Raw genomic sequence first — 23492 nt, forward strand, 5'->3', positions numbered from 1 at the left:
CCCATGCACTGGCGTATCCTCTTTCCTCAGGGGCGTCAAGGTCAGGCTCCCCAGCATTTTCTGGGGCTCTAGATGGTCTTCCCTGTGCAGTGGGCAGCTTGGGCTGCTGCTTCTTTCTCTTGGGGGCACCTCACGGGCACAGCAAGCTGCACCTTTACTAATGCTATTAGCACCAGCTGCTGCCACTTCCTTTAGGTGCGTGCACGCACTGTAGAGAGAGTTTTAGAGGGGCAGCGAATTGAGGACCTTCTGACACCCCTTGATGATATCTGGTGTTGGGGTCAATATAAGGAATCATGGGAAGTTGCTGCCTTGCCTTTGCAGTGGGTTTCCTAGGGCTTTTCCTAGTGTGAGTTGCCTGCCTATTTCTGCCTTGTCCACCAGTCCTGTCTCCAGCCTGCTTGACCTGCTCCAATCTGCTGGCTGTTGATCAGTCAGTCTTGCCCTCTTGGTAGTTCTCAAGACTAAGCCAGTCCTGATCTTAGTTTAAGTGTAACTCGCCCGCCCTCGCAGAAAGGAAATGACGGTAGAGGAAGGTGCCATTTAAACGAGCTGGAGAAGCCATCGTTCATCTAAGCTATCTTCCTTCCTAAGTTGACCCTGAGGCAGCTAGAAGCAGCGGCTAGTAGAGCGAAACGCTGGCCATCATAGAGGAAGGAATATGTACAAAGCAGATCGTTAAGAACGTAATTTATTAATATAATTCAAAAAAACACATAAATACATATATAAAAGATATATAAAAGATTAGCCCGACACAGGCCGTGTTTCGCCCAGCAGGGGCTGCTTCAGGGGCTACACAAAAATCCTCTATAGTTCAAATTGGAAAAATTATATTGGAAAATTCCAAAGATATAATATGCAAGCGATCTCAGTTTGAAAAAAACAGCTCTCAGAGAGGGGCCAAAACGACATCACATTCCGTTTATCTGGCGTCTCTTGTCCAATTTGAACTATAGAGGATTTTTGTGTAGCCCCTGAAGCAGCCCCTGCTGGGCGAAACTCTGAACTTTACTGGTTTGTCTTACTTTACCTTGCCTATGCTCTAATTTTCTTCAGTTTCACATTGGGGTGTTTTTTTTCAGCCTATGATGAGGAACGGATCCTCTTAAGACCGAGTGATCGGTCACCAGGCTCGACGGATGCTTGTAAGATCGTAATGATCCGAATCACCTTGAGGCTTTTTTCCCCCCTTAAATTTTCAATGTTATATATTTAGCCACATTTAGTGGCCTTTTAAAACTTCCCCGTTTTGCATAAAGCGGTGGGAGCTGATATATTTTGTATATGGTATTAGTGGCTACTCCCACCACCACTAGCTATTGTGTTTAGAGGATTTTAAACATTTATACACATTTGTAAACGTTAAGGTCTGCTTTATAGAACTACCCCAGTAGTGCTGAAAGTACACCAATAAGGCTTCCTAGGGCATTTATCTGAATAGTGGCAATTCATGCACTTTTCTGACTTCACATGTAACTTTCTTTAAACTAGTCCCCTTGGGGTAAATATTCAGCTGGTGTTAGTCAGCATTTTTCAAATGCTGACCGTGACCACCAGATAAATTAGCTCTGGATATTCAGTGCTGGGCAATGTGCAGGCCCTGGCACTGAATATCCAAGGCTAATTTGTTCAATGCTGGGAGCTGGAGCTTATATGGGTCCGGGCAATATTCAGTCATGGCCCACATAAGACACATATGGACCATGACTGAATATCAGCTGGGACCCACCTAACTAGTTTAGTACCACGAGGCTGCCGCCATTTTCTGGATGCAACCACAAGGGGCAGGAGCGAGTGGGCTTCACGTCTGCTCCCATCGACCCCACTGGACCATCAGGGAGCTAATGTAGGCCTGTGGGCCTACCTAGACCACAGAGGTATGGGTGGTTGGGGGGACATATTCTGGGAGGGAGTTCTGAATGGTAGTGGGCTAGGGGAGAGGAAAGGTGCCCAGAAGTAGGGGGCTCGGGGGGGGGGGGGGGGAGAAAAAAGAAAGTTATACGGATCTCAACTGATATTCAATGCTGGGACCTGCGTAGCTACCCCGGCCAAGTTGGGATAGCTTTCGAGCTGTCCTAACTTGGCCAGGTTAGCAATGTGGGTCCTGGCACAGAATACTGCCAGCACCCACATAACTGCTGGCTCCTCCCTAGTATCACCTCTGTAACCCTAGTAGCACTCTAGAAATGTTAAGTAGTAGTAGTAGTAGTAGTTGTACCACCCCTGACCTGCCCATTTTTTTGTTGTTGTTGTTTCCAGTCAAAGCCAATATTCAGTGGCCCCTCCTAGCTAAATACTGCTGAATATCAATGATTGGGCAGCCAGGAGCAAATTAAGTGGGCTGGAGCCTCTCCTGCCTGCTTAAATCACTTTGAAAAATTGGACGGCTTATTTTGTAACTCCTGTTACTCTATCTTATCTTATCTATCTATATGGTCCATCTTTGCTTACACGCTATGCTGTTTATTAAAATGTTTTTTATTACATTATTATTATTATTTGTGACATTTATATCCCACAGTATCCCCAAAAGTCTTGAATTCTATGTGACAATATAGAATGAAAAATACATATTGTGATGACATTGTAATGTTGCATACTATGCCATACCTTTTATTGTTATTTGAATATTTTTACTGTAATTGTTTATTGCGTATAATTTTACATGTTCTTGCACTACACCACCTTGAGTGAATTCTTCAAAAGGGCAAAAGAGGAGTGGCCTAGTGGTTAGTGTGGTGGACCTGGTCCTGGGGAACTGGGTTCGATTCCCACTGCAGGCACAGGCAACTCCTTGTGACTCTGGGCAAGTCACTTAACCCTCCATTGCCCCATGTAAGCCGCATTGAGCCTGCCATGAGTGGGAAAGCGCAGGGTACAAAAATAAAATAGATACTATTGGAGATTCTACATGGAATGTTGCTACTAATGGAGATTCTACATGGAATGTTGCTATTCCACTAGCAACATTCCATGTGGAAAGCTGCGCAGGCTTCTATTTCTGTGAGACTCACAGAAGCAGAAGCCTGCGCGGCCACATTGCTGATCTGCAAGGGCTGACTTCTACATGGAATGTTGCTAGTGGGACTCTGGGCAAGTCACTTAACCCTCCATTGCCCCATGTAAGCCGCATTGAGCCTGCCATGAGTGGGAAAGCGCGGGGTAGAAATGTAATAAATAAATAAATAAATAATCTAGACAAATGCCTTTGACTATCAGGACCTGATTATCCATTCCATGTCCTTCATACCTGCAGCCATCCTGATTGTCAGTTTCTTAAACATCACTAGTTTCTAATCTCTTAAAGCCTAATATCTTCTTAAAGCAGACATGTTAAATAATTAGAGTATATAACCTCGGCACGGCAGCAAACACCAGAAGTCTCTTATCTTTTTCTGAAATTTACTTTTTTGAATAAATACAGCTAATTTACTCACAGTTAGTAGATTCTCAAAAGTTACTGCCCTAAGGCAAGAGAATTATTCTGAGAGCTGTATTGGAAGGTGGAGATTGAAATTTGAAGAGAAGGAAGCTTTATGGCAGAGGTAGGAGAGCTGACAGGTGAATGAAGGTGGTTTAGAGATGGATTGCTGATACATGCAATATCTTGAGAGAGAGGATGAATGTGGTGCAGCAGGGATGCATGTAAATTAGTTGGGAGCCCTGCCTATGGTCTGCACATGCTGCATTCCTTTGTACGCCTCCTTTCAAATATGGGCTATGCAGTGCTGGGTATGATTTCAAATTAAGTAAACTGAAATGACGATTAAAAATTATTTTGTGTAATTTTTTAAAATTTTTATTTAAAATTGCTTTTTTACCCCGATTTTGATTTTAGATTTGAAATTACATATTCAAGTGCATAAGTACATAAGTACATAAGTAGTGCCATACTGGGAAAGACCAAAGGTCCATCTAGCCCAGCATCCTGTCACCGACAGTGGCCAATCCAGGTCAAGGGCACCTGGCACGCTCCCCAAACGTAAAAACATTCCAGACAAGTTATACCTAAAAATGCGGAATTTTTCCAAGTCCATTTAATAGCGGTCTATGGACTTGTCCTTTAGGAATCTATCTAACCCCTTTTTAAACTCCGTCAAGCTAACCGCCCGTACCACGTTCTCCGGCAACGAATTCCAGAGTCTAATTACACGTTGGGTGAAGAAAAATTTTCTCCAATTCGTTTTAAATTTACCACACTGTAGCTTCAACTCATGCCCTCTAGTCCTAGTATTTTTGGATAGCGTGAACAGTGAGTTTGTATCTTTTTTTTGGTTATTAAATCAAAAATCATTTGCTCACGGAGAGAGTGGTGGATGCTTGGAATGCACTCCCGCGGGAGGTGGTGGAGAGGAAAACGGTAACGGAATTCAAACATGCGTGGGATAAACATAAAGGAATCCTGTTCAGAAGGAAAGGATTCTCAGGAGCTTAACCGAGATTGGATAGCAGAGCCGGTAGTGGGAGGCGGGGCTGGAGGTTGGGAGGCGGGGATAGTGCGGGGCAGACTTATACGGTCTGTGCCAGAGCCAGTGGTGGGAGGCGGGACTGGAGGTTGGGAGGCAGGGATAGCGCTGGGCAGACTTATACGGTCTGTGCCAGAGCCGGTGGTGGGAGGCGGGGCTAGTGCTGGGCAGACTTATACGGTCTGTGCCATGAAGAGCACAGGTACAAATCAAAGTAGGGTATACACAAAAGTAGCACACATGAGTTGTCTTGTTGGGCAGACTGGATGGACCGTGCAGGTCTTTTTCTGCCGTCATCTACTATGTTACTATATTACTATGATTTAATCATAGGATTCATAGATTTTTTTTACTATGATGGTCAATAACACTGGCAAGGTCTAAACTCAAGCCTAAGCTACCAGAGTTCATAAACCCTATTTATATATTGATTCTTGCCATATATGGACTTGTAATTTGCATGTCCATGCTTATCAATATTGACGGATTAGTCTATAATCCTGGCCTGTGATAATTACATTTAATAGTAGAACCGTTGACAGATTTCGATTTGAAATCACAACTGGCTTACTGATTTTGATTTGAAATCTTTGTCAAAATGATTTTTCCCCAACACGGAGAGAGTAGTGGATGCTTGGAATGCCCTCCCGCGGGAGGTGGTGGAAATGAAAAGGGTAACAGAATTCAAGCACGCGTGGGATAAACATAAAGGAATCCTGTTCAGAAGGAATGGATCCTAAGGAGCTTAGCCGAGATTGGGTGGCAGAGCCGATGGTGGGAGGCGGGGCTGGTGGTTGGGAGGCGGGGATAGTGCTGGGCAGACTTACACGGTCTGAGCCCTGAAAAGGGCAGGTACAAATCAAGGTAAGGCATACACAAAAAGTAGCACATATGAGTTTATCTTGTTGGGCAGACTGGATGGACCATGCAGGTCTTTTTTCTACTATGTTACTGGTAGAAAGATAGGTTCTCTTCAGGAGAGCAGGAACCTATGCATCTAGACAAGATGGAGAACGTCTGAGCTCATGGGACAGAGAAGTCGAGAAGAGCACCCACAAGCCCAGGAGAGAGAGATAGAAGGACCAATAGGGATAGAACTTAAGTCCAGGTAGCAGAGGTGGTCCTAGAGACAGGTCATACCCAGGGCCAGACCAAAGCAAGATGCCACCTGAGGTGGAGCTAACATGCTGTCCCCCTGGGCTGAGATGCCACCACTTCGGACATTTTACCTAATCACTGTGACATTCCAAACTTGGCAGCGGCAGAGATTCCCATACGCTGCCCTGCCACCACCTGCACCCGCCTCTTCCCTTTACTGCGGCTGCCTGAGCCTCTGACGAAACAGGAAGTTACTTCAGAGAGGTGGCCACGGTAAAGGGAAGAGGCGGGTGCCAACAGCGGCAGGGCAGAATATGGGCATCGCTGCTGCTGGGTTTGGAACTTCACCATGATGAGGTAAAATGCAGCAAAGGGGGAGATGCTGCTCCTGAAGAGTGGAGTGGAGTGGCCTAGTGGTTAGGGTGGTGGACTTTGGTCCTGAGGAACTGAGTTCAATTCCCACTTCAGGCACAAGCAGCTCCTTGTGACGCTGGGCAAGTCACTTAACCCTCCATTGCCCCATGTAAGCCTCATTGAGCCTGCCATGAGTGGGAAAGTGCAAATTACAAATGTAACAAAAAATAAAATAAGAATGCCTCCTGAGGCCCTCCCCCACCTCAGGCCACCCCTGGTCATACCCTAGCTTGACCCATCAGGACAAAGATAGTAGAAATAATCAGGACATGAGAGTAGGTAAACAAAGGAATCAAGCTCAGCTGAGAAAGGGAGTAGGCCTTTGCAGGAGACTAGACCAACAGTAACAAACTTTATACGGACAAGCAGGGGTGGCTGAAGTACATGTGAGACTATGTTCCACATATCGTTGCAGGAAGTGATTGTAGCAGTAAAAATCAATAGAATTGAGAAGAACATTAAAGGCATTCAACACATTTTAGAGCTACACTATAAAGACTGGTATAAGGCTGCCGGGGGCAGAACATCACTATGCCAAAAAATGTTCACATACTTCAGTTTATTTCTGCTATGCAATGATGTCTTAAAGGCATTTTTACCTTTGATGGCTTTTTGCAGGTTTTTCACCAGGTTCAAAGCTAGGCTGTTACAGGCAGTGCAGCTCTTCCCTGCATGGTTATTTAATGGCATTGTCTATTTGTGAAGTTCTCAACAACAACAACAAAGCCATTAGGAAGTTCCTGAAGATAGATTTGCTTTTATCACTCATGTTTGCTAAACATTACCAACAACTACAAAAGAGAAACAAATAATAGTGAAAATCTAGCAGTGTATCAGAAAGTCGATCTGAGAGTGGAACTGTTTGATGCTAAATCTCTGTTCTTCTTGCCTTAGGTGCTGCTGATAGCATTTGCTGAAGATTTAGAATGCATCCCGGGATTTCAGCAAAAGATTCTTTATATCGAACAGCCACCTGAGTTTGCTGAGGAGCAGCTGGTTGCAAATGGTAAGTGAGGGATGTTCCTTGGCATTAGACGACGCGTATGCACGTTTGATTATGGAGAACTGTGTGAATCGTAGGAATTTGTGGGGCTGATCCCCACGATGGTCCTAACAGCGCTGAAAAATTAGTGCCTGCATTTACCTTTGATCATCGGGGCACTAGAGTTACAAGGTTCCACAGGTTATTATGGTGCTCATTTTCAAAGAACATAAAACTTACAAAGTTACATGGAGGGGCATAATCGAACAGGGGTGCCCATCTCTAAGGGTGCCCATCTCTAAGGATGGCGCCACGAAGGGGCGTCCATCTTTCGTTTCGATAATACGGTCGTGGATGGCCAAATCTTGACATTTAGGTAGACCTTACAGATGGCCGACCTTGGTTTTCACCCATAATGGAAACCAAAGACGTCCATCTCAAACACAGCCAAATCCAAGCCATTTGGTCATGGGAGGAGCCAGCATTTGTAGTGCACTGGTCCCCCTCACATGCCAGGACACCAACCGGGCACCGTAGGGGGCACTGTAGTGGACTTCACAAATTGCTCCCAGTTGCATAGCTCCCTTACCTTGGGTGCTGAGTCCCCCAACCCACTCCCCCCCCAGGTCCACCCGACTGAAGTACACTGCACCCACTACAACTGCTCCAGGGACCTGTATACTGCTGTGATGGACCTGAATATGGCATTAGAGGCTGGCAAAAAGGTATTTTTAACTTTGATTTTTTTATGGTGGGAGGGGGTTAGTGACCACTGGGGGAGTAAGGGGAGGTCATCCCTGATTCCCTCCGGTGGTCATCTGTTCAGTTTGGGCATCTTTTCACGGCTTGGTCATGAAAAAAAATTGACCAAGTAAAGTCGGCCAAGTGCTCGTCAAGGACGCCCTTCTTCTTTCTATTATCGGCCGAGGATGCCTATCTCCTAATCATGCCCCAGTCTCGCCTTCACTACCCTGCTGACATGCCCCCGTGAACTTTGGTCATCCCCGCGACGGAAAGCCGTCGAGGGTGTCAAAAATTCGGCTTTCAATTATGCCGATTGGGGCGGCCTTGCGAGAAGGACGCCCATCTCCCGATTTGTGTCGGAAGATGGGCGCCCTTCTCTTTTGAAAATAAGCTAGATGGAAACTTATGTAACTTTGTAAGTATAAGTCTTTGAAAATATGCCTTTTTATGTACTAGGGATGTGTATTTGTGGGTGTGCATTCAGTTTGTTGTAACGTGCTTTAATTGCTGTAGGCGGTCATTTCAGAAGCCCATATTCGTGATTTGGACATGCATAAACCAGCATTTAGGCATATTAAATACATATTTAAATCTCAAATTTAAAAGGCTGGGATATACACAACCAAATTATGAATACATGCATTTATCAAGGGGACATGATCGCGGTGTGTTTTTGGATGGGACTAGAGTGGGGCTGAAATATGCACATGCATTTCTGATTTCAGAATAAGAATACAAATTTATGTCCTCCAAGATCAATGTTGGTGTTCACATCTACTCCCGGGGACATCTAGGTTAATTAAAGGTGCTCGGTTTGTGCAGTGCACTATTGGAGGAATTCGTGGACGTCAAGCCTTTAATCCTCCAGTGTATTTTAAGAGTGATTCTGGAAAATAATATTGGGCTCTGTGACAGCTTTGGGAAGAATATGTATAGGTTTCTAAAACTGTAAATATACGTGTCTATGTACTGGCATATACACGTGTATGTTCTGAACTAATTACAAGTACATAAGTATTACCATACTGGGAAAGACCAAAGGTCCATCAAGCCCAGCAACCTGTTTCCTACAGTGGCCAATCCAGGTCACAAATACCTGCAAGATCTCCCCCAAAAAAGTACAAAACATTTTTTACTGCTTATCCCAGAAATAGTGGATTTTCCCCAAGTCCATTTAATAATGGTCTATGGACTTTTCCTTTAGGGAGCCATCCAAACCTTTTTTAAACTCCGCTGAGCTAACTGCCTTTACCACATTCTGTGGCAACTCACTTTAATGTAAGACAAATCTCATTCAATACTATACAAGTGCCAGACTCATGTGATGAGTCTGAGATAACATTTTCAAAGAGGTAGGAGGAAAAGACCCCAGTGGCTCAAGTATCAAAATCAAGAATCTTTGTCTTGAGATCAAATAACTTGCAATTAACCAATTATACTGCAGAGTGATATCTTCACGGGTCTAAAAAGCCTCCTCCTCTGTATTCATTTCATTTTAGCAGCTTTTCTATATTCGTCTATCAAAACCTTTTATTTATACTTTTTGTCTTTACTTTTATCTTGACTGTAATTAAAATATACAGCAAAAGACTTGGCTGGAAAATAGCGACTTCTCTGGCTAATTGGTCCCGCTCAACAGAGCGCTGCCATATCGCAATAGCTTCCTTGAGAACATTGCCAATTTATTTGTCAAGAACTCCTTTTCATTACAAATTCTTCTGACTGCAATTAACAGTAGTCGTGGAGATCCCACTCCTAAATTTGGTCCCATTTCCCAGAAATGAAATGAAGGGGGTGGAACTCCTTGCAAAGGCAGACCTTTCAAGTCCACGGCTTTCTGTACATCAAGACTGCCTTCCATCCCAGAAAAAGAAGCAGGTTGTGGGGGTGGGGTAGGTCCCCCAGATAATACGGAGGCGTAGGGTGTAGATGCAAGCTCATCGGCAAAGGTGGAAAAATGAAACTGTCTCCTGAACATGCTGGTCCAAAGATCCCTTCATGGGCGGCATTATTGAAGGCTTGCTTTTCATCCCTTTACACTTCTCCATAAAGAGATGAAGAGAATGACCTGCTCTTTAGTAGCTCTGAAGGGGCTCCAAAGGGGCTGGACCTGCCCCTTTGGCCACACACTATGGGCCAAGTGCGACAGCAGTGACACCCTTATGAGCTTGCAATGAAAGACCCCACAAAGGCTAGCTGGAGTGGCGTCCAAGTGAATGCCTGCCGTCTAGATGGAAAGTACACAGTCTCATTGGCTCGCCATGCATCTAGATTTTATTTGCAAGTATACATGTGTCACTTCCTATTTAAATTTCACTTGCACACAGAAGTAACTGAAAGGTCTTCAGGTACTTTTGCAGCTGTGGCAATTTTCAAAAGAGGAGTCATGCAAGTAATTTGAGAAATTTGCCCTAAACGTATTCCCTGGAGTAGTATATACACTATTTCCCACTAAAGCTATGTCAAATACCATATGGGTAACCAATATCTGAAAACTAGGGAAGTGCATGCAAAACATTTTTAGTTCATTTTTGGGTCAGTTTCAGGAAAGAGGCGCCTTTTGTGCTAATGATTGTGCAGGTTGTTTGCTTGACAATAACTTATTTGGTAGACCTTCTAAAAATCTTGCCAATATATAAAACATCCCAATTAGGACTCCTGATGAAGATGTTGGTGCTGAAACATGATCTGTGTTGAGTCCAGTTGTCTCACTACAATTTGTCATCCGGAGCATATCAGCTGTGCATCATTGCTGAATAAAGGACATTCTTGCTGAATTCCTGGTTTCACCCACTTGGTCAATCCCATTGTGCTTTTTCTGGGATTACCTTTGGTTTTCTCCCCTCTTTGCGCTAGACATTTTTTGGTTCATTTCACACATTTGTAAAATTTATAAATGAGTATTATAATTTCTTAACAGGCGTTAATGGATGTACAGCCCCATTATCCCTTGTATTCTATATATGGCATGCCAAGCAGCGCATGTAAATTTGCACGCATGGTCAATTTACATGCGCTACTAAATTAAGTAACATGCCAATTAGTCTGGATAATTGGCCAATAACGACTGATTATCAACACTAATTGGGCATAATTGGATTTTACGTGCACTTCTTTTTAGGTGTATTCTACAGTAAAGTGAGGTGGTAGCTGTGTTAGTCCACTTTTAAAGCAAATAAATAGAAATAAAACAAAACATAGAAAAGAAAATACGTTAATACCTTTTTTATTGGACATTTTGATTAGCTTTCGAAGGTAACCCTTCTTCTTTAGATCAGTAATCACATCTATGCACGTGGTTATAGAATTCGGGGGAGCGAGCGAGCCTAGATTTAGGCGCATCTTTTCATTGGTGTACGTGGCTGCACCTAAAATCCAAGTGTGTCCACTCAGCCTATGCGCTATTCTATAAACGATGTCGGAATCTAGATTCATGAATCGGTTGCGCCTAGATTTTAGTTGCTGTATATAGAATCCGGCCCTATATGTACAAATCTGTGTTATTCTTTAACTGTAATTATTATTTATTTATTTATAACACTTATACCCCACGCTTTCCCACTCGCTAGCAGATTCAATGCGGCTTACAAAGTACAACAAGTTTACAACGAAACATAGAATGGATACAGCTGTAATATAATGAATGAAGAGGTTGTCAATTTGATGTGGGTAGGTAAGATGGGCAAGGGGGAGGATGGTAGAGGTGGGGGAGTGGAAGGAAGGTGTGTATTGGGATTAGTGAGTTGTTTAGTTTGGGAGAATGTATAGGGAGGGGTTGGAAAAAGGATGTGCTTAGAAAGGATTAAGTAGGGGAGCATATTCCAGGTTCTGTCAACATAGTCTGATCCGGGTAGCACATAGTTTAAGTCAGGTCTTTTGTGTAGGCTTGTTTGAAGAGGTAGGTTTTTAGCAGCTTCCAGAAGGGCAGAAGGTCATTGACTATTCGAATGGATCTTGGTAAGGCGTTCCAGAGTTGGCTGCCTATAACGGAAAAGTTGGATGCGTAATATGGTTTGTACTTAAGACCTTTGCAGTTGGGTAGATGTAAGTTGAGATAAGTTCGAGAAGATTTAGAGCCATTCCTATGGCTTGTTTTGTATGGATTATACCAATCCATTCAAAACCAAGGCTGTGTCAAAAATCTCATGATGATTGAACTTCCACATGATTATTTGATTTGCTTGTGGGCTACCATTAAGATGGGTTATTTTACCACAACTAGTGGTATAAAATGGGGCCTGTGGTGAAATAGCCTGTCTTAGTAGTAGCCGCATTGATAACGTCTCCCCTAAACTCAATTTTTATTATCTCAGCTTCTTTGTATTTATGATATACAGTAAGTTCCACCAATTAAAATCTGGTGTTATTGGATTCCTGTAATTACTAATCAATACTTTTAATGATACAGAGATGATAGGCTATAGGCATTCTCAGAGATTTGCACATCATAATTTTGTACAATATTGGAAACTGAAAGCTAAGACCCGGCTTATTCACTGCCAAACGTCACCCCAAAACTGTTGGAGGTGTAAAAGGCTACCCACTTCCCTATGACCCGATCAACATGTCTTGTTTTGTTCCACAGCAAATGCGGCCATAATTGATGATGTCCAGGGTGCTCTATGGTGTAAAAATACATTAACTGGGTCATATGAACTGAGTAGGACATATGGATCCGCTTTGACCAGAACCATTGACGTTGTTTGGTTTAAACAAATCACCCAAATTATCATTCTTTATCTGCATGGAACCCTACCTGAATCTTTGTTTAGGGCTGCACAGCCGCATAGAGAATGACATGGGGGCAAAGTTTGTCCCCGTCCCTGCCCCGTCTCCGTGGGTTCTGTCTCCATCCCCGCCCCCGCAGGTCCTGTCTCCGTCCCCGCTCCATTCCCATGGGCTCTGTCCTCATCTGCAGAAGCCTCCAACGATTATGATTTTATATTTTTAATCTTCTTATTAAAGTATAAAAAGGAACAATATGCTGTGCAACTATTGTGTGTAAATTACAAATAGAAACAATAATAACAGTGAGCAGCTATAATAACCCTCCTCCTCACCACCACTCTCTACCCTTCCAACCCCAACAATAGCTGATTTCCACTACCATAAGGAATCCTAATCCACCCTATTAAAATGTCCAGGGGTACAAAATACAACCCGTTCTGTGTCCCCTAGAGGGGAGAAATATGCCCTATTGGCACTGTTATGATTTTTTAGTCTGTAGATGAATAAGAAGTCATCAACAATCTCAGGATTCAGTCTAGCTCTCCTGTCTTCCACAGTCCTTCCTGCAACAGAAGATGTCTTCTTAGAAGATTTGCTGGTAGCAGGATGTACATGATCCCACCTGCAAATTTTACTAGTTGTGGCCAGCATGTTTGCTTGTTTTTGCAAAAAATCAAAATATTGTGGTCTGCATCACTCAAACATAAATAACAGTCCAATTCATTAACAGGCTTCAAAGTAGAAAATGACACAGGGACAAAGTTTGTCCCCATCCTCGTGGGCTCTGCCCCTATCCCTGCTCTGTCCCCGCCCCGTCCCTTCAAGCTCTGTCCCCGTCCCCCGGTTACTGTGGGTCCCTGTCCCCTTGTCATTCTCTACAGCAACATATAGAACAAGGATTTCAACTGGTTTATTAACTTATTAAAACTTTCCAGTTACATCAGAATCACAATTACTATTTAGTTGAGAGTGGAGGAGTGGCCTAGTGGTTAGGGTGGTGGACTTTGGTCCTGAGGAACTGAATTTGATTCCCGGCACAGGCAGCTCCTTGTGACTCTGGGCAAGTCACTTAACCCTCCATTGCCTGCTGCATTGAGCCTGCCATGAGTGGGAAAGCGCGGGGTACAAATGTAACAAAAATAAAATAGATACTATTGGAGATTCTACATGGAATGTTGCTATTCCAAGCAACATTCCATGTAAAAGGCTGCGCAGGCTTCTGTTTCTGTGAGTCTGACGTGCAGGACGTCAGACTCACAGAAGCAGAAGCCTGTGCGGCCACATTGGTGACCTGCAAGGGCCGAGTTCTACATGGAATGTTGCTAGTGGAATAGCAACATTCCATGTAGAATCTCAAATAGTAGCAACAGTGGAGGAGTGGCCTAGTGGTTAGGGTGGTGGACTTTGGTCCTGAGGAACTGAGTTCAATTCCCACTTCAGGCAAGTCACTTAACCCTCCATTGCCCCATGTAAGCCGCATTGAGCCTGCCATGAGTGGGAAAGTGCGGGGTACAAATGTAACAAAAAAAAAGGATTATATAGTGGCTTGGAAGACCCCGACAAACTGATTTTTTGGATACCTGGCAATAACTGTATTGGAATCGGGGAGGCTAACTTCTCTTCCCATCCAAGTAAGACATGTTTCTCTTGGTTGCTTAATTCCTGAAACCATAAGCCACCCTATCTGACGATAAAAACATTAGTGCGCCAAAAAGTGGCCATTGTTTGCGTAGACGCATGTATTAACACGTGCAGGTCCATTTTTCAGCGCACCTGTAAAAAAAAAAAGGCCTTGTTTTTTGGCCGAAAATGGACGTGCGGCAAAATAAAAAATAGGCACACGTCCATTTTGGACCTGAGACCTCACCAACACTCATTAACCTAGCAGTAAGGTCTCATGCATTAACCGGGTGGTAATGGTCTACGCACGTACAATGCTGATTACCACCCGGTTAGCGGTGAGCGCCGGAAAAGAAAATATATTTTCCGGCGTGCTTAGTAGATGTGCGTAAAAAATGAAATTACTACCCGGGCCACATGGTAGCCGGGTGGTAGTTGAAATTGACACGTGTAGGACGTGCGTAGGCACCTACACGGCTTCGAAAAAGGGCCCCATGATACTTTTTTGAAAGTTGGGAAATTTACTTGACCTACTTCTGTAGCACACTAACATTTTCATCTATCATTTTATAAAAAATTAGAGGACAACAGTAACAACATCATGTTTAAAAAGTAATTTTCCTTCAGAATTATAACCATTTTAACAGCTCCTGCCAAGAGAGATGAGGTGGGGAGCATCGTTCCTTCATTTCCTGCACACTATTAATACCTTCATTCCTTCTGATCTTGTCTGCTAATGTCGGGGCTAGTAATATACCAAGATAATTTATAGTACGAACATAATATTGGAAGGGATATTGAGCCAATTATGTCTACAGGACATATCTATCCTTAGGCAGCGTTTCCAACTTTGACCAATTTAGTCAATAGCTGGAAAGAGTTGAGAACTTGTCTGTCTGCTCTTAACATTCTAGGGACTGAACTAACTGTAAAATATAAAAGGATATTGTCTGCATAAGGTGAGATCTTTGTTTTCACATTGTGATATTTTATTCCTTTTACTGAGGGATCCTCTTTGATGGCTAGAATTCCAGATCCACATGTGCTCTTGAGTCAAGAGTTGACACACATTGAGGGAGCCCTTCCTCATGGTTGATGGCTAGAATTAGGAGCTCCAAAGCTTTAACAAACAACAAAGGTGAGAGAGGGTAGGGCTCTTCAGCTTGGAGAAAAGGCGGCTGAGGGGAGATATGATAGAGGTCTATAAAATAATGAGTGGAGTTGAACGGGTAGATGGGAAGCGTCTGTTCACGCTTTCCAAAAATACTAGGACTAGGGGGGCATGCGATGAAGCTACAATGTAGTAAATTTAAAACAAATCGGAGAAAAGTTTTCTTCACTCAACGTGTAATTAAACTCTAGAATTTGTTGCCAGAGAATGTGGTAAAGGCGGTTAGCTTAGCGGAGTTTAAAAAAGGTTTGGATGGCTTCCTAAAGGAAAAGTCCATAGACCGTTATTAAATGGACTTGGGGAAAATCCACTATTTCTGGGATAAGCAGTATAAAATGTTATGTACGTTTTTGGGATCTTGCCGGGTATTTGTGACCTGGATTGGCCACTGTTGGAAACAGGATGCTGGGCTCGATGGACCTTTGGTCTTTCCCAGTATGGCAATACTTATGTACTTATGCTATTCTTTGGGGTTCTGCATGGAATGTTGCCACGATTTAGGTTTCTGCCTGGTAGTTGTGACCTGGCTTGGCCACTATTTGGAAAACAGGATGCTGGGCTCGATGGACCTTTGGTCTTTCCCAGTATGGCGATACTTATGTACTTATGTAGTTTAGCTCCATCTTGCTTCTTTATGTAGACTAGTGGGGGAACGGCATATTTTCAAAGCACTTAGCCTTCCAAAGTTCCATAGGTTTCTATGGAACTTTGGAAGGCTAAGTGCTTTGAAAATATGTTAATTAAGTCATCTATTCACTAACACATTTGCCACTGGCTGATGGTAACATATTTATCACTAATCCAAAATCATCTCATGGCCTCAAACAGATAGTCCCATGATGCATTGTCGAATGCTTTTACAGCATTTAACAAAGGAGCGACAGTTGGATCTTTCTTGGACTGAGCCACAGCAAGCATGGTATAGAATAATCTATGAGTTATCCTGCGGCATTCTACTCTTCATAAATCCACTTTGTTCCCATCCACACTATCATCTGTTTTAGAAGCGTTTCCAGTAAGTTTTGTCAGCACAGAGGTCAGACTAACCCTGCCTGTAAGTTCCCAACCTCTTCTCTACGTCTGCTTTCGTAGAGAAGAACCACATTGCCAGTCCTCCAGGACGACTTCCGACCCTAAAGAGCATTGAAAAGGTCAGAAAGCAGAGATCTTTCAATAACTTTGTATGTATTTATTTATTTATTTTATTTGTTGCATTTGTATCCCACATTTTCCCACCTATTTGCAGGCTCAATGTGGCTTACATTATGTAGTAATGGCGAGCGCCATTTCCGGAATTAAAAATACAAATTGGTATAGAATTAAAGTTCTTAACTGATAAAGTAAAATATAGAGTAAGTTAGACAGTCAAATATCGAGAGTTCATTTCCGGCATGAGAATTAAAGTGGTAGTGCGTTAACGTTCAAGGGTGGCAGAGTAGATGAAGCAGTCAAGTGCAGAGAGTTCAGTTTTGTCTAGTTCTGGTAGAGTTTCGTTGTCTAGTATTTAGGATGGGTCATTGTGGTATGCCTTTTGGAACAGGTTGGTTTTCAGTAATGTTCGTAACCCATCCTGACGGCTGAAACACGACGTTGTGTCGAGTCTTCAAATTATTAATAAAATTGTTTACTAACGAACATCCTCCAGTTTCTGGTATCCTTGGTCGCTCTCCCACTTCTTTTACACTATTGTTTTTACCGTGGGGCGTTTGAGTTCTCCGCTTTTTTGATGGATTTCCTCTCACACGTATCCCATCTGGCACCATTGTTTTGTCTACTTACAATTTACCTAGTTCCTCGCAAAGCAAACATACGCTAAACGGCCCTTTTACTAAGCTGCGGTAGAGCATGGGTAGCATGCGCCAAATTGACCCTACCACCGGGGTAGCACCGGGCACCCAGCAGTAGTTCTGAAGTTGACACGTGCTGTTTCCCATGGTAGAAAATAATTTTCTCTTTTATACCACTCGGGGGGTGTTCCTGGTGGTAATCGGCATTGCGGTCACATTGCAGCTTACTGCCTGATTACCGTATGAGTAGTGCGTGAGCCCTTACCGCCAAGTAAATAGGTAGTGGTAAGGGCTCAGGCTGTAAATAGTCATGCGCTACTTGTCATATTAGCACATGGCCACTTAAAAAGAGAGCTTTTTAACCTGCTGTGGTAAAAAAAAAATAGCCCAGCACGCGCCAATTTCATACGTCCAAACTAGCGAAGGCCACTTTTTACCACAGCTTAGTAAAAGGGCCCCTAAGAAATGCATATCCCTATTGAAAACTTTTTCTAAAGTGATCTGCCTTAATTGTAGATGACGGCAGAGAAAGACCTGCATGGTCCATCCAGTCTGCCCAACAAGATAACTCATATGTGCTACTTTTTGTGTGTACCTGACCTTGATTAGTATCTGCCATTTTTTTTTGTTACATTTGTACCCTGCGCTTTCCCACTCATGGCAGGCTCAATGCCGCTTACATGGGGCAATGGAGGGTTAAGTGACTTGCCCAGAGTCACAAGGAGCTGCCTGTGCCGGGAATCGAACTCAGTTCCTCAGGACCAAAGTCCACCACCCTAACCACTAGGCCACTCCTCCACTGTTGCTACTATTTGAAGTCGGCCCTTGCAGATCACCAATGTGGCCGCGCAGGCTTCTGCTTCTGTGAGTCTGACGTGCAGGACGTCAGACTCACAGAAACAGAAACCTGCGCAGCCTTCTACATGGAATGTTGCTAGTGGAATAGCAACATTCCATGTAGAATCTTCAATAGTATCTATTTTATTTTTGTTACATTTGTACCCCGCGCTTTCCCACTCATGGCAGGCTCAATGCGGCTTACATGGGGCAATGGAGGGTTAAGTGACTTGCCCAGAGTCACAAGGAGCTGCCTGTGCCGGGAATCTAACTCAGTTCCTCAGTTCCCCAGGACCAAAGTCCACCACCCTAATTTTCATAGCACAGACCGTAGAAGTCTGCTCAGCACTAGCCCCGCCTCCCAACCACCAGCCCCTCCACCACTGGCTCTGCCACCCAATGTCCGCTAAGCTTCTGAGGTCATTCATTCAGGATAAAACGCACTTTGTATATGCCCATTATATGGATGGACCACTCAGTCCTTCATGTGCAGGTCACCCTGTCACTGCCAGGCAGGGCCGCCGAGAGAGGGGGACAGGGGGGACAAAAGTCCCGGGGCCTGGGCCTCCAGGGGGGCCCGGCGCCGCCGCCGCCTGGCCCACCCTCTGTCGCTGCCTGGCCCGCCCAATGTCGCTGCCTGGCCCACCCTCCGTCACTCCCAGAACTAACCTTAAGCCTCCTTTCACTTCGTAGCAAGCAGCAGCAGGTCAGGCCACTCCTTCCTTCCATGTCCCACCCTTGCCTGACGTAACGTCCGCGAGGGCGGGGCACAGAAGGAAGGAGGAGAGGTCTGCCCTGCCGCTGCTTGCTGCGAAGTGAAAGGAGGCTTAAGGTTAGTTCCGAGGGCCCGGCCCGATAGCGGGTGGAGGGGGCCCGGCGACTGTGGGTGGGCGGTGGGGGGGCCTGGCGATCTCGAGTGGGCGGCGACCTCGAGTGGGCGGGCCCGGCGATCTCAGGTAGGCAGTGACCTCGGGTGGGGGGGGGGCCCGGGGGCGGCCTTGTCCCTGGCCCGGCTCCGGCTCTCGGCGGCCCTGCTGCCAGGACTGCCAAGCTGTTAGGTAACTGAGCTGTTCGGGCACCAGTGAACTCAGATGTTTTAGTTTCAGGCCCAGGGCCGTAAGGAAAGCTATATAAAAAGTAATTTCCAAAATGACATAGGGTCTAAAAGCACAGTGTAGCAAATGTTCTGTTTCTGTAGGAGCAGAAGATGATTTCATGCCACGCTTTTGGATTTTGGTCCACTGCTAAATATCATAAGTAAATGATCCGTCTTGTAGGATTAAGAATTCTGATTTTTCTCTCCTGCGTGTAGGTTGTTTGAACTGGTTCTCTGGTCATTTCATTTCATTTCTCCACATAACCCTGCTGAAATGTTCTCTTTCTTCTGGTGTTTCATATTGTTTGGTGCATAGTAAAGAAATGAGCCCGTGGTCATTTTTCTCCGAACGTGGATTGGGCACTAGCACTGTCTCATTACAGAAGATGTGAAATGAGCAATTTCATGGGCTTTCGCACTTGAGGTGATACATCTTCAAAGACGCATGGGTCTCTGCATAGCACTTAGATATCCCCAGAAAGAACAGAGATGTCAAAGGGGCTGGTATGGCATTAACCCCATAAAAGGTATCGCATCTTATAAAGAATCCAGATTTGCTTGGACTGATGCTAATAGAACTCTTCCCTACACAATGACTAGTGGAAGAAATATACACAATTTAAAAAAAAACAAAAACGTTTTTCCTCAGTGCTTCTCTCAGATAGCAGTTGACCTCTGCGGCCTGAAATATCTGAAAGATTTTGTAGAGTTATATCTCTTCCTAAAAGAGAATAAAAAAACAGCAGTTCATGTGTGCATACTTTAAAGGATATGTGATATTCAGGATCTGGCCCAATGGTTCAGTGGCAAATGATATGGGTGGGTAGAGCGGGGGGGGGGGGGGGGGCAAAATTGGGAGCAAGCTTCAGCTATTTCTCAGTGACATCGTAAGTAGAGTCCTGATTAGCTGGGTTCCAGAGCGAGCTGCTGTCTGTGGACCTTGGTCAAAGCTGTGGAGGAAATGCAAATGCAGGGCATCCCTACTACTACTACTACTACTATTTAGCATTTCTATAGCGCTACAAGGCATACGCAGCGCTGCACAAACATAGAAGGAAGACAGTCCCTGCTCAAAGAGCTTACAATCCCTCTGTAGCCCAGTAGAAGATGGTTCTGAAAAGGGGAGAATTGCCAAGCAGCTGGTACACAGAGACGTTCGGAAGTAGTGTTTGGACTGCTAAGGGAACCAGCATTCATAAATATTCTGTTTCTTTTTGTGGGATTGTGTTAAGCAGGGAGAAGGGTAATAGGTAAACCTAGCTGTTGGGAGTATACATCTCACAGAGGGGGGCAATTTTAAACTGAAAATACCATGCAGATGACACTGATACAAAAAGTGCTCATTTTCAAAGCAGATGGACATCTTAAAATGCTTTAAAAATGTCCATCTGCTAAAACCATCCAAATCCTGATTTTAGAAAGTCAGAATTTCGATCTTTCCCACTGCAGATTGTCCAAATCAAGGAGATTTAGGGGCCCTTTTACTAACCCGTGTAGGCGTCAACGTGCACCAATTTGGAGTTACCGCCCATCTACCGCGTGCCTGTGCAATAATGTGTGGCAGACAGTCGACGACGGAGGACGGGTGGGAATGTGGCACTGGGCCTGGAGAATTTTGTCCCCCCTGCCCCCCCCTCTCGGCGGCCCTGCTGAAACTATTGATGTGCTGTACATTCAGGTACAGGAGATATGTTGCTGTTTTGGAGGGACCCCCCCCCCCCCCCCCAATTACAAAAGAAGAGTTATACTGAGGTTTGAACTTGTCTCTCTTGGTTTGCAGTCTACTGTACTAAAGACTGGGCTACTCTTCTGTTCTGCTGGGACTTCTGTGTGGCCATATTTTTGCAAATGATGCCAGACAAGACGTTCATGTCCCTGGTTTTTTGTCGTTCAAAAGTTGGACGTTTCACTTTGGAAAATGGTTATTCATATTTTTTTTTCACTGTAAAAACATCCATCTTACAGCCTTAATGGAACAGGAAATCTAGACATTTTTCCTGTGAGATGGACCTTTTCTTGGGTCATGAAGAGCAGGACTTTTTATTTTTTTTTTGGATGCAGATTTTTGTTTTTTTTTTAAATGTACCTCAAAGCCTGCACAGTTTAAAGATCCTGCTTTGAGGGCTGGCATGGGGAGGGGGGAGGGGGAGGGGGAGAGGGGAGGGGAGGAACTCATGCCATAAGGGGCTCCAAGCCTGCCCAAAAACTAAAGAGAATCCACTAAATATAATCGAAATTGGGTGTGGAGATATGGAATCGTAAGATAATATCTTAAATAGAATGTATCTCCACTGAATGAAAATAATAATAAAAAAGCATATATCCAACAATACAATCGCTGTATATTCTTTTTTAAGAAGAGCTCTTAGAGAGCTAAAACGGGTCAGACCCTCTGTTCATCATTGGCCAAAAACCTTATATCTTATGCGATAACTGTAAAGTTCTTCACACGCTTGCTATTCCTGATGGTGATTATATGCAAGCACAACCATAAACACTCCAAACCTGAACCTTCAAGTCTCAGAAACGCTAAAAATCCTTGGAATCACCATCGACCGCCACCTAACGCTTGAAACTCATGCTAACAACACAACAAAAAAGATGTTTTACAGCATGTGGAAACTAAAAAGGATAAGACCGTACTTCCCAAGATCCGTCTTTCGCAGCCTAGTGCAATCCCTTGTGCTCAGCCATTTGGATTATTGCAACTCACTATATGCAGGCTGCAAAGAACAAATACTGAGGAAACTTCAAACAGCCCAGAATACGGCAGCCAGACTCATCTTTGGAAAGCCAAAATATGAAAGTGCAAAACCATTAAGAGAAAAACTGCACTGGCTTCCACTCAAGGAACGCGTCACTTTTAAAGTATGCACATTAGTCCACAAAATCATTCACGGCGAAGCCCCAGCCTACATGTCTGAGTTAATAGACTTACCACCCAGAAATGCCAAAAGATCATCCCGAACCTTCCTTAACCTCCACTTCCCCAATAGCAAAGGCGTGAAATACAAAACATTACGCGCGTCAACCTTTTCTCACATGAGCACGCAGTATTGGAATACACTGCCGCGCAACCTAAGAACAACCAACGAGCAAGCTTCCTTCCGCAGATTATTGAAGACTCATCTTTTCGAACAAGTCTATGGATAGAAACAAAACACATAAAGTCCACACTTACTGTTCACTAATGCATCGTACATTCACCTCAGAACCCCAATCCCCGTATTATCACATCACTCGTACCTTTTCTCACAGAAAGTTATATACCATATGACTTCATGCCTTTCTATGGCCTCTAAGCTCCCATTGTTTCCTTCCAAAGTTGCAATGCCTATGTTCCATTATTACATCCCTTAACGACACCCCAATTGTTTCGCATAACCCTGCATAATATTATCCACAACTATCTGTAACAATTGTATTTCCAACATTCAACTCATATTGTAAGCCACACTGAACCCGCAAAAAGGTGGGAAAATGTGGGATACAAATGCAATAAATAAATAAATAAATAAATAAAAAAAATAAACCAGCAGATAAAATCGTGGATATACATAAAGTTTGAAAGGGTACTTAATGTTCAAACTAACAGCACTCGGACGGTCCACGATGCGCTGTCGCTCTTTCACTCCCTCGCCCCAAGCCAAAAACTAAAGAGGACACAGACAACGGGCCTAAGGGCTCCGTCTCAAATTTCTGTCCTGGGCCGTTGCATCTCTTAACACTGGCCCTGGCTTCTTTTTATTATCTTTTTATTGGCTGTAGGTGGAAGAAAAAAAAAGATTGGTTACTGCTAATTCAGTTATAATAACCTAGGTATATCTTTGTATCATTTCGCAAATGGTAAAACATAAAGGGCATTGTTCATTTGAAATGCCTTCCTTTTTGAAAAAACAGTTTGCTATTTGCATATACTGACAAGCGCCTTGAATAATGAACCTTTACTGATATCATCATACCTGGGATTTATGCACCTGAAAGCACATCCTTGAACCAGAAAGATAATCCATGTTTTACATTAACATTTTCTCTACATAGCGTTGCCTCCTGAAAAACACTTGTCTAAAAACTGGCTTTTCAAATATTGTATTGGTTTGTGGATAATCTTGTACTGGTCCACAAGATTATCCACGGTGTAGTCCCAGGATATGTGGTCGACCTGATCGATCTCCCAACCAGAAACAGAACCAAAGCATCACGTACCTACTTGAATCTCCACTACCCAAGCTGCAAAGGACTCAGATACAAACTAACTCATGCATCCAACTTCTCCTACATAGGCACGCAATTGTGGAATGCACTGCCCAAGTCTGTGAAAACAATGTACAACCATCTAAACTTCAGGAGATGCTTAAAGACCTACTTATTCAGAAAAGCATTCCCCACCGACATAAATTAGATGCATCAACTTTGCAACACAGCAAAACCTTAGACTGTACTGGACACTATATATTCCTTCCTACCCTCGATCCCCATGTACCTGAATATACCAACCTATCCGACCTAACATCAAATTGTATTTGTTTCCATACCGGACTTGGCG

The 23492-nt window shown here is 43.9% G+C and overlaps 1 protein-coding gene across 1 annotated transcript in view; it reads left to right on the top strand.

Moving 5' to 3' along the window:
• Nucleotides 1-23492, top strand: part of LOC115471367 (cadherin-13-like) — a 1126129-nt gene that overhangs the window by 78057 nt on the left and 1024580 nt on the right. The window contains exon 2 of the mRNA XM_030205064.1: nucleotides 6876-6987. Within this exon, the coding sequence (XP_030060924.1) occupies nucleotides 6876-6987 (112 nt within the window). The remainder of the gene's footprint in view (nucleotides 1-6875; nucleotides 6988-23492) is intronic.

The sequence above is a fragment of the Microcaecilia unicolor genome, chromosome 5, assembly GCF_901765095.1.
Source record: "Microcaecilia unicolor chromosome 5, aMicUni1.1, whole genome shotgun sequence".
NCBI classification, from domain to species: Eukaryota; Metazoa; Chordata; class Amphibia; order Gymnophiona; family Siphonopidae; genus Microcaecilia; species Microcaecilia unicolor.